Source organism: Vollenhovia emeryi, unplaced genomic scaffold (assembly GCF_000949405.1).
Source record: "Vollenhovia emeryi isolate VEMERY1.0 unplaced genomic scaffold, V.emery_V1.0 DF939127.1, whole genome shotgun sequence".
In the NCBI taxonomy this organism is placed as follows: Eukaryota; Metazoa; Arthropoda; class Insecta; order Hymenoptera; family Formicidae; genus Vollenhovia; species Vollenhovia emeryi.
In genome coordinates, this window is record NW_011967239.1 from 2,489,944 (window position 1) to 2,503,444 (window position 13,501).

At 45.8% G+C, this 13,501-nt stretch overlaps 1 protein-coding gene across 8 annotated transcripts; it reads right to left on the reverse strand.

Annotated features, from left to right (window-relative positions):
- Positions 1-476: 476 nt before the first annotated feature.
- On the reverse strand, positions 477-13,265 carry LOC105568860 (tetratricopeptide repeat protein 39B-like). 8 transcript variants are annotated; one of them, XM_012024856.1, is made up of 12 exons: positions 13,190-13,265; positions 4,884-4,976; positions 4,492-4,543; positions 4,377-4,405; positions 3,926-4,106; positions 3,687-3,819; positions 3,137-3,269; positions 2,962-3,061; positions 2,821-2,886; positions 2,034-2,752; positions 1,371-1,604; positions 477-1,298 (listed from the first exon to the last, which is right to left on the reverse strand). In XM_012024856.1, the coding sequence occupies exons 3-12, from the start codon at positions 4,516-4,518 to the stop codon at positions 1,103-1,105; spliced, it is 1,818 nt and encodes a 605-aa protein (XP_011880246.1). In that variant the 5' UTR covers positions 4,519-4,543; positions 4,884-4,976; positions 13,190-13,265; the 3' UTR covers positions 477-1,102. The 8 variants fall into 8 exon arrangements, with proteins under 8 accessions (XP_011880246.1, XP_011880249.1, XP_011880245.1 ...); XM_012024859.1 differs by having other exon boundaries at positions 4,492-4,538; positions 13,190-13,259; XM_012024855.1 differs by lacking the exon at positions 13,190-13,265 and adding an exon at positions 13,104-13,163 and having other exon boundaries at positions 4,492-4,538.
- Positions 13,266-13,501: the final 236 nt, after the last annotated feature.

Consider the following 13,501-nt stretch of genomic DNA (forward strand, 5'->3'; position numbering starts at 1 on the left):
ATAATAATTAATATTTATTCTTATAAAGGGCCAACTTCAGCTTAATCTTTGTAGCTTTCCCATCTAGTTGATTAACAAACCAGTTTTATAATAAATGCACCGAAATAATATGGAGTCTTATAGCGAATTCGATTGCTGGCACTAGTGCGCACTGAGTGCATACTAAGGTTTCTTTACAGTCAATTAGATTTAACTATGTCTTAAATACGCGGTCAAAGAATATTTAGCCAAAAAATGGTCCATATGGATCCTATACAGATCGCTAGCAGCAGAGAGAAACCTGAGAGCGGCCACGCCGGTGTTTTACTTGTTACCGTTAAATGTTACAGTTAAAAAAATTTTACTTGCTACCGCTAGGTTGTTTCCAGCGTCTTACGCCCACTTTCATTTTTGAAACTTCTCCGCTTCGTCCATTTTCAAGCACTGCCGATAAAGAAAATAGATGAAATACAATTATAAAAAATTGCTCGGAGGGGTAACATCACTCTGAATTCACTTTATTATCACGTTCACAAAATCCCCGACCGCGTTCGTGTATTTACAGCCTCGTAACAGGATTATATATAATACTTTTTCGTTAATTATAACAGAGCAATCACAGATCACATTGGAACTTCGCCGATCTCCCCATAAAGGAAATAATTTATGTAGATAATCATTAAGTGTATATTAGATAATTAGTCGCTACAAAATATATGCCCGATCCTTGTAAAAGATCCCATAAGAGCCTTATATTATATTTTTATTTCTCCCGCGCAAGATATAATTTATATATTAACATTATAATTACTACAAAATATCATTTTTATACACTATCTCGCCGTTCTCCCCGTGGAACAAAAATAATTTATGTAATTATAATATCAAGCGCTCTAGAAAATGTGCCCAATCTTCGAAAGAGATCTGGTAGAACCCTCAGACTCTACGAAGAACGAGGCCAGACGAAAGTTACGCGCAAAAGGCCATTCGATATTAGAGAGAAGTTATAAAACGATCGCCCGGTTCGTTTTCGCAAAGAGAGTCCTTGTCACACGTATGCTTAGGAAGGTACAAAAGAACCTGTATAAGGATAAGTAGATCTCCGATATGCTTTGCAACGCTTCTATGTCTTAATCTCGTCGGCACTTGGACCCGCGATAATGACGCTATTATTGGCAGCAATAGCCGTTTCCAGCCGGTGATCGTTCTGGTGTTTCTTCATCGTGTGATTGTTAGTCTTCTTACCGGTCAACATCATCAAATCCGAGTGTATTCTGAAGTGCAATCTAGATTCCAGTAAATAGCCCGTATAGTTTTTCCTGAAATTTAAACGCGGTTAATTTTCAACGTAAAAATCAATATTGAATACGTAATGTAAGATCCAAACTAACTTTGCGTCTTCCAAGAAGCCTATGGCCAGCTGAGTCTCTCCCTGATCTTGTGCCAATAACGCTAATTCCACGGTAGCATAGGGAAATAAGTACGTGTCCTCCTTGACAGACTTTTCCAGTTGCAAAACGCCTCGCAGACACTCCTCCGCCAATAAAGGATGCCGCATTTGTCGTAGACAGGCGCCCTTCAGTAACAACAGGAGTGCTTCGTTGTCCGCGTAATATTCACTTTTCCTGCACAGTACATCGCACACATCTATTACATTACGTGTAAATTACTTGTAAAAGAATAAATTATAATAACGAGAATGTATTTTGCATTTTCCTTTAATTGTGAGAGTCTTAGATAACCAAATCTGTCGAAAACAAATATGCAAAATATCTCAATGTTATCGACAGAATGCTACAAAAATATTGCAGAATTTATTAACAGAATACGATTGAAGATTGACTACAGAAACCTGCTGTTAGATTATGTCGATGCTCTATTAAACACGAGATCAATCTGCTGGCAAACTGTTGATAATATTTCGTCTACTTCTTTTCTTTTAATTTTATCTGCATATCTAATTAATATTAATCTTTATCAAGTCATTAACAATCATACGTTTGACAACACGCACTTATGCTGAAATAAGAATTAGAATCGTTGGTGAAACTTACGGAACTGCTTTAAGTTCCCTTTCCGCTTCTTCTATCCTCTTGAATATATTCAATATCAGATCCGGCCGCTTGCCTATTATCCTGAAGAGATTCCACACGTACATAAGCTCAAACACGGGCACGACTAGGTCCTTTTGTGCAAAATAACGCTCCGTCTTCTTGATCACAAACTTCTCCATCGGCAGCGACTTGCCGGCGATGCGCTGCTTATAAGTCGGCGCCTGCATCATCAGGCTGTCGATCTGCAGTTTCTCCTCACTGCAGCGCGACGGTTTCTGCATGAGCAGGATCGCGGCCTTCTGGTACAAGTAGATGGTACGCGACCAGTGGGATTCGTTCGCCAGCATCGCCGCGTACGTGACCGCCTTGCCCCACTGCTGCATCGAGCAGTGCGCCCACATCAGTTCCCAATAGCAGAGATGATGGAACTGTGGCCAAACGTTCTGACTTTTCCACGACTTTATGTACCAGTCTACGCACTCTTCGAAATTGCCCCGCGTGAGTTCTAGCCTTCCCTTGAAGAACAGGAACCACACACCGTTCGGATAGATGCTCAGCTCCTGCGCCAGCACCTGTTCGCACCAGTCCAGATCGCCGTCCGTGTGGCTCAGTACGAAGGTGACTATTAAATTGTAAGACAGCAGAGTCATCACGCACATGACTTGTCGCAAGCCTTTCCTCTCGTTGTAGCCCATTTTCAATTCCGTTAGACCGTATTCCTGCAACAGTCAGGCGAATGAGTAAAACTATACATTGCAATATACTCTTGGTAAATAATTTTAATCACCTTATCGCCGGAGAATCCAATAAATTCTAATAATTTAATAACACGTGCCGGTAGCAACGAGATCATCTGAAAAATACGATCTCATAAATATATACGATAAGAGAATAGTTATCAAAATAAAAAATATATATATATACATACCAAATTGAACGTGCCGATGCCCATTCGAACGCCGCTTTCGAAATGCACTTTGTGAATATCGCTTCCCCACTTTCGGTTTTTCAAAATCGTCATACACTCCCTGCAAGAGACAATAGTTGTCAACGGTTGGGAAAAACTCGAGAACATCGACGAGAGTCCGTTGTGACTTATTTACTTGTACGACAGAAAACAGGTACGAATTTTCAGTCCTGCCTTGACAAAGCTGACCAGAGTCTCGTCCTCCACAAACGTGAGCATCGATTTTAAGAGGAGCGACTCGGCGTAACAGAGCTCCGCATGCACCTCCTCTGTAAGATTAAACCTCGGTCATTCCTTTCATGCACTATACGTTACGTGAAAGCTACCCGGTTATATCTGGGTTAATCGGTTGCTACAAAAATGTACGTTGTAAATTGCAATTGACAATAATTTCCATTAATATTAATGCGACAAAAAATTTGCACTAGCAAAGATTGTGTCGTAGACTATTAAAGTTGATAAGGAAACACTAACAGATACGTGTTAGACGGAATCAAAGTCTAAGATACTTTGCGTTAATATTTGTTGGTAAATCTCTCTATAAAAGATCTTCTAAGAGCTTCGCTTGTTATCGAAATTACTGTTACATTATAAAGAATTTGATGTCATTTTTGTTAGGCAACACTCGTTAGATACGCAACCAGCAGTTACTGCATGCCACTTTATACGTATACGCGATACACTACCGTTCGTGTAAGCGTCGTAGTTAATCTTCTTGACTATTTTTCCGATGTTCTGCGTAATGGTGTTGTGCTTTCGGTGTTTCGAGCACACGCTCATGCACTGCTTCAGCATCTCCGACGCCTTCTCGATGTGTCTCTGCACACAACAGAATTGTTGAAGATGACGTAGCCAGGATGAATAAAAAATTACTCGAATACTGCAAAAGGCACAACGGAAGGAACGTGATAAATAATCCAAGTACTTGTTCGAACGTAAGAATCGCCTCCAGGAACGTGAATATGCAAGCCCCGAGAGAATGGTACATGCTGCTGTCCGCCCATGGCTCCAAGATTTTTTTCGCCTCGTCGAAGTCGTTGTTGAAGAAGCAGTGAATCGCCTTTTTCGACTCCATTATCGCGGTATCCAAGTCCATGGACGCGAGCCTGAAAGTCAAGAAGATATGTCTTCTTGAGAGATTTGCGGCGCCAGAAAAAGAGAAGCGTTGATATAATGCGCAAACAATTAAGTACGATACGCATTGCGGCAACGAAGTTGGTCGTGAGCGGGAGATTATTTTTCCTTCTTAACAAAATTAAAGAAAAATAAGCAATCGATTGCGCTAATATTCCGAGGCAAAAGATGAATTTTTTTCTTTCGGACAGACTTCCGCGGAGCAGAGAAAAACCTAACGTACAAATTTATGTAATACGTACTGCGGTAGTGATTCCTGAGCATCTTGAAACTGAAACGCAAAAAGTCAGATAAGTACAGTTATTAGAATGCGGATGCAAACGGAAATATAAAAAGACAATTTCGATAAATATCTACCTCGTCATCGCCTTCGACGTCGGACATGTTTAGCTGATGACAAGGAACTGCTCTGCAAAGAGAATATAATTTAGCAAAAATTGAGTTTTTCCAACACATGTATTGTTGTTCACTTCAACTTCTATAATCTACGTTGGACTAATTAAAAGCTGTTGACAAAATATTTTAGAAAGCTGATTTTCTTTTACAATTCAACACGTGTATTTTTATTTACTTGAACTTGTACACTTGTAATCTACGTTTGGACTGATTAAAAGTTCTCGCGCTGCTGTCAAAATATTTGCCGCGCCAGGCTAAAACACGGCAGCAAAGCGCACTCTTTTATATCAAGAGAAACGAGTCGGATGGAAAAAACATTACACTTAGAAAGCTGCAAATCGATTTTAAATTACATTTAGAAAGCCACGAGGCTAATAATCCGCCAAGCGTAGGTGCACCGGCCTGTGGAAGAATACTTTCCGGTCTCGCCGAGACTCGACTGCGACCTGTGAACAACGATAATGCAATCAATTGATAACGTAATCCGGAATGAGATAAAGTCTGCCTGGGCATTTTATTTCAAAGGACGTGGAAAGCCCTCGCGCGAGCACGACGCTCGTGGAAAACGCAGTCGCGAACCGCCGTCTCGTTCTAATGCACAGGTCGAGATAAAGGCGATATTACCTGGCGGTAATCGACAAGCCGTAACGATATAATTACGCGGATGATTATAGTGGATAAGGGAAACGGGCACGTTTGCCTGTGCACTGCACAATCGCGCGACACTTACTTACGCGATAGCCGTTGAAACGGAGCCCTGGCCTATACCTGTCTACCTCGCGATACTTTTAATTGCAAATTTCTAATCCACGCTTATTAATATTGAAGACTAAACGCTCCAGGATTTGCGCACGGGAATCGTCGTCGCGTCGAGGAAAATCGCACCGCGGACGAAAGTTCGTCTCGATACCAGCGCGTAATGAACAATTTAACTTTCTTATCCCTCCTCGGGCTCCGTTCACCAATTTCACTCGGTGCGGCGAGTCGAAACGGGGCTGCGAAGCCCCGCGAGCGGCCCTCGTTAGGGGAGCGGGAAACTCGCGGGCAAAAGCGTGACGGAGCGCGATGAATGGGGGGGGGACCGTCGATCCATCCCGGGAAAAGTGTTCCTCGACGAAACGAAGGGTACGTTCCGTTTCACGCGTGATGCATCGTTTAGCCCTTGCGGAAAAAAAACACTCGATTGTCCGAATTTACTCTCAAATTTGGACGTAAACGCCCAGATTTAAATATTTACAATAACAGGGATTCCTTACGGAAAAAAAAACACTTGAGTTTTGAGTGTTAACACTCGAGTGTCCGAATTTACTCTCAAATTTGGACGTAAACGCCCAGATTTAAATATTTAAATATTTACAACAACAGGGATTCCTTACGGAAAAGAACAAAAAAAACACTTGAGTTTTGAGTGTTAACACTCGATTGTCCGAATTTACTCTCAAATTTGGACGTAACCGCCCAGATTTAAATATTTAAATATTTACAACAGGGATTCCTTACGGAAAAGAAAAAAAAACACTTGAGTTTTGAGTGTTAACACTCGAGTGTCCGAATTTACTCTCAAATTTGGACGTAAACGCCCAGATTTAAATATTTACAATAACAGGGATTCCTTACGGAAAAAAAACACTTGAGTTTTGAGTGTTAACACTCGAGTGTCCGAATTTACTCTCAAAGTTGGACGTAAACGCCCAGATTTAAATATTTAAATATTTACAACAACAGGGATTCCTTACGGAAAAGAAAAAAAACACTTGAGTTTTGAGTGTTAACACTCGATTGTCCGAATTTACTCTCAAATTTGGGCGTAAACGCCCAGATTTACGTATTTACAATCGAGTGTTGACGCTCAAAACTTGCGTGTTTTTCTTTCCGGAAGGGATCCCTGTTAGTCACCAAATGTTAAGGAGGGATAAACGGTGCATCGTGCGTGTCATGCGTGAAACGGAAGACGGGCGACACTTGACGTTCCGTGGCACGTTCCGCGGCGCGAATCGTCCCCCGCGATATCGCGAGGGGACGCGAGTGGCCTCCGCCGAACCGGAGAACGACCTTGTCCGCTACACTCCGTCGAGGCGACCTGGCGGTCTCACCGGGTCGTTTTCAGGAAACGCGGAGAGACACGCCGCCGACAGCAGACAGCTCCGGAGGCCGAAGGCGCCGCGACTAATTCGCGGCCGGCGCGGAGCGACTTCGTACCCTCCGCACGTGGAAAGTAGACTGCCACGAAGAAAGTATAGGCAGGCTAGACCTACATTTCCTAAACCCGCGCACGGCGGCGAGGAGTGGAGAGAGGGAGGACAAGGCGGAGGGGGAGGAGGACGGAGAAAGCGCGCGCGCGTGAACCTCGCGAACGTTTTTGCGGACGCGCGGCGAGAAGAGGCAGCTCTTATCAGCGATTTTCAAGGGCGCGACACCGCGACGCGATCCACGGCGATCGCCCCCATGTTTATGGTCGATATTGATCTTCGGCAGACGGCAAGGCCAAGAAGAAAGGAGGAGGAGGCCCCCACGTGCGGCGCGAGATCGCTACGAGATCGCGATAGGAAGGAGATGAACGCGGATCGATAGGTCGCGGGGAAACTCGTGTTCCCATCTCCAGGACGACGATTTCCATTTCCTATCGTACGTCGCGCCTGGAAATTGAAAGGTGACTCGTGACGCCGCACGATGTCCAACGATTTGAGGAAAAGAGAGAGGCTAGAGAGACGGAATTGACTCTCGACTTCCCCCGCGTGCCCGTCACCTGTACGCGAGAAGATAAGATTGTCTCGTCGAGTAGTAAGAGATGCGACAGAAGTCGGAGAAGAATTCCTTGGGGTCAATCCTGTGTCTTATACCGTAGCGAAAGTGCTGAGTGGCTTTGTCTCTTTCCTAGCCGTTCCCTAAAGCCTTGTGTCCACGATTCAAGAACTGTATCCAAGTTTCAGTTCCGAGAAATGCGTAGCCAATCACCTTGCAACTTTTATGGAATAGCTGCACGTTGATTGGCTACACATTTCTCGAAACTAGAACTTGGACCAAGTTCTTGGATCGTGGACACAAGGCTTTAGAAAGAGGCAGACCCCGTTTAAAATACTAAAATATCGTCAGATTGCATGCAATTTCAATGTAAATGAATGAGACTTTATTCACATTTAAATGGCACGTAATCTAATTATGTTCTATCCTAATATTTTAAACAGGGAAGCCCAGCGAGAAGACTCGTCGAGCGATGTCGAAGCGATATGGGATCGACAGCCACACCGTCAAATTGATGTGAAATCGACGGTGAATTTGACAATGTCGAATCAACATCAACAAATTCGACGTCGATCGACGAGTCATTTCTCGCCGAGTAGTAGCACAGTGCATGGACCAAGCATTGGTTAAACCTTGGCCCAATGCAACAACCCAGAGAACATTTTGCGCGCAAACATCTGGCATTATGACGACGCACTTGGATAGAATTTTGCTTGCATTTTTATACGCGAGTTGACAGATATTTGCGCGCAAAATTACACGTTAATACACGAGCTAGCCATCTTGCGTGCGAAAGCACAGACTAAACATATCTTGCGGACAAAACTCGGGCAAATCTCATACAAATTTGCATGCATAAGACAAGCAAAATTTGCGCGCAAGAATTCTTATCTGGGCAGATATTGGGCGAATGTTTAACCAATGTTTCGTCCCTGTACCGCGCTACTAGGGTGGGCGCTCACTTTAACATTTTCGCTATACGTTGCAAGCAAGGGCGTCCGCAGAATTTTTTCCAAAATATTACTTCCAGAATACTTATATGATTTCCAATATATACTTACACCTTTTGGTAAAAGCTTTCTCACCGCCACAAGGTATGCCAAATAGGCCAAATTTTTTGCCGATTCCAAATTCTGGGGGGGGGAGCAGATGCCCTATCTTGTCCCCCCCTCACGCCCTTGGTTGCAAGATACAAAATTGATTTACATCTACGTTTGCGCTTGATCTTCGGGGGATCAAACGGCCGATTCTTCCGCAGAATCCCCGGGATAGCTTCTGACATTTCCCTTCGTCCCGTTTACGATACAACGCCGATCTCGCGGGCAGCGCGTACGACGCATCTCGATTACTTATTCGCGTTGACGGACACAATTATCTTCCGTGTCGCGCGACACCAGCCCGGCGTGGGCGGCTCGGGAGTGGGGCCGAGTACTCGCGGATAATTTCGGGCGGCCGTTGACAGCCGACGATAAGCCCGAGCGGCGTCGCGCGACCCTCGTTCGCAGCCCACGCCGTCGAGATCAATTAACGGCCGAGGGCCCGAGAGCGGGTTGACGAGCCCTCGCGCCGTTTCCACCAAGCCCCGCGCGATTCCCGCGACGCGTACTCGCCGGGCACGGTTACGCGCGTAATCACGGCGCGGGGTCGATCTCCATCAATAATTCATGCCAAAATAGAGCGCGGTGCGTGCGTGCACGGCCGCCCCCGCCTCGTTGAAAACGGCGAGTGCCACGCGCGCGGGAGGACGCGGGGTGGACGCGGCTGCGAAAATCGATCGCGCGCGCGCGCGCGCGACCAGCGAGACGGAAACTGACGGGCAGACCTGGCCGTCGCCGCGGACCCGGTGCGAGTCTAGCGGCGGGTCATGTGGGGCACGTGCGCGCGCGAGCGATCCGGAGGTGCGTGACGTCGTCGGGTCGCGTGTCGCGCCGGGAAACGGGAATTCGCACGCACGGGCCGCCCCCGAGCTCCGTGAAGCCGGCAGATTACCGAGTAGCGCCGAGAAACGCCGAGCAGCACCGAGTAGCGACGACGAGCGCGTCCCGCGCACCACTGACGCCGTCGACGGCGACGAGCGACGCGGATGGGCTCGACGCCGCGGCACGTGACCGTCCGCGGATCGCAGGCGCCCAGGATCGTACAGTTGGAAAATTTGTTTTCTCGCCGAAGAGAATGCCGGTTCAAACGTGTTAATTTAACATATCGCTCTTGTGTTAATTGGCCTCGAATGTAAAATTAGTAAAGTCGAACAGAAATGTTAAACCAACACAATGCGTACTTATTTTCTAATCTCACACAATACATATGTTCTATATTATTAGTAACAAGATTGGTATCTGTTAAAATTTGCAGAGTAAAAGGTCCATTTTATTCCACAGGGTGAATAAAAAGTACCGGGCCGGTGACCCAGTGGTCGTGAAAGGATTAAGTTTACGGTTCTTCCCAGCAACGTACACAGGCGACACTGTAACGCAGTGTTACAGTGTCGCCTGTGTACGTTGCTGGAATGATTCTCTGTATTACACTGTGTCAATCTTTTGCTAGAAAGCATCGTCAGTGAAGAGGAAACTGATCCTCGATGTAGGCTTTGACGCCTCGTCCCCGACGTTTCTTTCCTTTGAACCTACGTACGCATCGACGCTCGGACTAATGATCATTAATTTGAATGGCCGTTGCGAGAGGAAGAGTTATTAAAAAAAAAATGCAGAGTCAACGTTCAATGATCAGGGACTTTCGACAGAGACGTATATGTAAGAGACGCACGTTCGGGCTTTCGAGAGGAATTCGATTTTTTTCGCCAAGATTTAATTCTCGATTAGATTGCAAACGACTAATCAGAGACATAAAATTTCTTTGCAGATTTAATTGACTAAATCTCGTACGTTACGATCTTGTCTAACCGGGAAAATTTTCTGCTATCTCCCTGCGTCATGCGAATATCCTCTTTTTCCAAGTGACGATTCTTATCTTGCGAATTGTCTTGTGTCGGAAGTAGATTGTAAGGAATCGTCTCGAAAGCCGGAGATAACATGATGGAAAATAATTCCGCCAAATGAGGCAATCAAGCCGTAGACGTCAAACACCGCGATTATGCACTGTGAGGAAAACAGACATAATATATCTAGCATTGAGCAGTGAACAAGAGAAAACGAAATAGCACAAGATAGGATTCCCTTTTCTACGTGAACCTCTACCCCCACTGCTCAAATAAAGGCAAACGCTCGGTCTAGATATGTTATGTCTATGCAGAAAAACAAGAGTCGAATCGAGCGAGTGTATTTACATCTACTCGAATAGTTTAGGTTTAGAGCAAGAAGCCAAGGGGGTCAATTCTGTACCTTGTAACATAGTGAATATGGTAAAAGTGAGAGGCTTCGTCTCTTTCTAAGGGGACAGTCGGAAAGAGACAGAGCTACTCACTTTTAACATTTGCATTACAGTGTAAGATACAGAACTGAGCTAAAGATCAGGAGCAGATGTCCCCTCTGAATTTTTGGCGCGTTTACAAGCTCGGCGAGAAACGACTTGTCGATCGATGTCGAAACGATGTCGAGTCGACATCGATCGACGAATCATTTCTCACTGGGAGTCGACGGCGCGTGTTTCTGATGCAAACAAAGAAACAGAGGAGAGATTTCGAGGCAACGGGCTGCTTTCTCACAGTTCTTTCTGCCGTCGTGAGGAGAAAATAAAAGCTATAAAGCCTATCGATCCAACATGTAATACTATAGAATATTAAGCGTTCGAGTGTTCGGAAAGGACGAGTCAAGCTAAAATCTGCCGCGAGCGGCAATTGAGGCCGTTTGAAACGAACGACCGGGGAATCGACGCGATTTCATGACGAGCCATTCTAATTGTATTTACGATCACCTGCGCGCGCACATACGTTAAAGTATAACGTACATGTCCCATTATAAAGTATAGTGCAAATCATAATTACGGCCTGCCTTCAACTCGCGAAATTATTACATAATTTCTACCTTCGCGGTCACAACATCCGCTCTGCGTTGTGCATTTTATAATCGCTTCATGTAAATCCCGTGCACCTCGCTAATATTCACGAAGATCGATAAAAACTTGTCGCTCGAAACAAATCACGGTCATCTCGCTCTTATACTTTCCCCACGCCTACCGTTCGCCTTCTTATCGCACGTCCCTGTTTAAAATAATAGATAGAGTACGATCAGATTACATCAGATAACGTGCAGTTTTAATTCAACTAAATAAGAGTCTTATTAATTTATATTGAAATCGCATGTGATCTGATCTTCAGTGTAAATTAACAAGACTCTTACTTATTTACACTGAAATTGTATGCAATCTAATGTAATCTGATCGTATTCTATCTAATATTTTTAACAGAGGTGGCTTTGTATTCCGCTGAGAATCTAGCGGGACCTTTGAGTCGCAAATACGTCAGAAACCATTGTCTCGCTACGTAAATGTGAGAAGCGTTAAACGTAATTCGGTATAAAATTATACTAGCAATCGTCACGCAACGCGTATACGTGTCGCAAATAACCGATAATGCACTTTAACATATTCGCGGATATGAGTCACGAAATTAAACGTATCAGAAGAGCACTCGAGGATCTGGCGAGGTATTTTTCAATCGGCGTTTTTTAAAACAATGACAAGTTTTAGCTTTAAATAGAATCCGTCGAATTGGCGTCGCTCGAGAGGAATTCTTTCCCTATGTTTCGAAAAGAATTCCACTGAGGTGTACGCACATCTTTCGCGAGTTTTCATGGACGTAAATTAAGGTCGCTACGAATGCAGAGAATTCGCTCTGTATTCCGAAAACGAGCTCGGAATTGGCGACGCAAGGGCGAGCTCTCGTTGAGGGACGTTCTCAGAGTGGAAACGGGGTGTACATTCATACAAGGGATTCATTCCCACACAGCAAAATTAATATATCTGCGACTTAAGTCAGAACAAAGAGAATTACAAATATTTTGTAATTCTCTTTGTTCTAACACTATTCCCCTTGAATTCATAAAGTTTACATTTATTGAATTCGAGATGAATACTTTAAGAAGTTGTCAGGAAAACGATTTATGGTGCATGTAACTTCCTCTGTCACTCTTATTGTATTCTTCTATGAATTCCTAAAGAATTACAATTCAGAAAAAGAAAACTTAAAGAATACTTTGTGAATTCAGTGTGCTATCTGGGGACATTGTAATATTTAGATATCTCGCAGATATCTTTGACATCCTTTGCCGTGTGGGATTTCACAAATTCGGGAGCCCGAAAACAAGTCTTCCCGGATTTTCCGCGCTATCTGGGTCGAGAAATATAAACAATGCGAGTCCACGGGCGCTTCCTCGCAGTTCTCTCTCTCTCTCCCTCGCTTTCGGGCGCGCGCCCGTCGCGTTTCGTGCTATCGTGCAGATCGTGCTCCGCGCCGAGACGTCGCGGCTGACAAATGGCACGGGAAGCGCGGCGATGCGAGAAGGAGAGGCCGCTGCTCGTGGCGGCGGCGCTCGCGTGACTCCGACGGCCGCGCGTCAAAATATTCGCGTACCTGCTCGCCCGTGCGAGCAGAGTCGCCGCGCGGCGTCTTCGGGAGCGTCCCGGGTCTGGACGCGCGAGGAAGCCGAGAGGAACCGGCCCAAGATCGCGATCTACCGTGACGACGGCGACGTTGTTGTTTTTGTTGTCGTCGTCGTCGCGACGCCGCGGCGCACAGGCGGCACCAGCGGCCAGCCAGGAGACACCTCGCTCCGGATCGTCGACGGGAAAGACGGGAAATGTAGGCAACAGCTCCTCCCCGCGTCTCTCGCTCCACCTCTTCCCTCCTATCCGCGGCCGATTCTGACGCGACTTACGCAACATAACCTTCTCGGCCCGGGGACGGCGAGACTCCCCGCTGCGCGACACGTAGACGTGTCCCCGTCCTCCTCTTCCTCCTCACCCCCGCAGTCGACGTCGCGGAGACGTGCGTCCGTGCGATTCGGTCGCGGGAATGAGCGCCGCGACGTCGGGCGCGTCCTCGGGAGATCATATGCTATGACGATGTCTTCTTCTTCTTCCGCTCCGCTTCTCGCCGTCCCTGCCGTTCCCGTAGTCTCGTAGGCGTCGACGGGCCTCGCTTGACGTCGCGCTCGTCACGTGTATGAATCCAGCGGGATTCGCGTCGACTCCCCGGCGTCTCCGTAACGTCGAGTTTTCCGCTTCTACGTGCGCGCTCGGTGCACTGTTGAAATTCATAGTGTAGTAATTATAC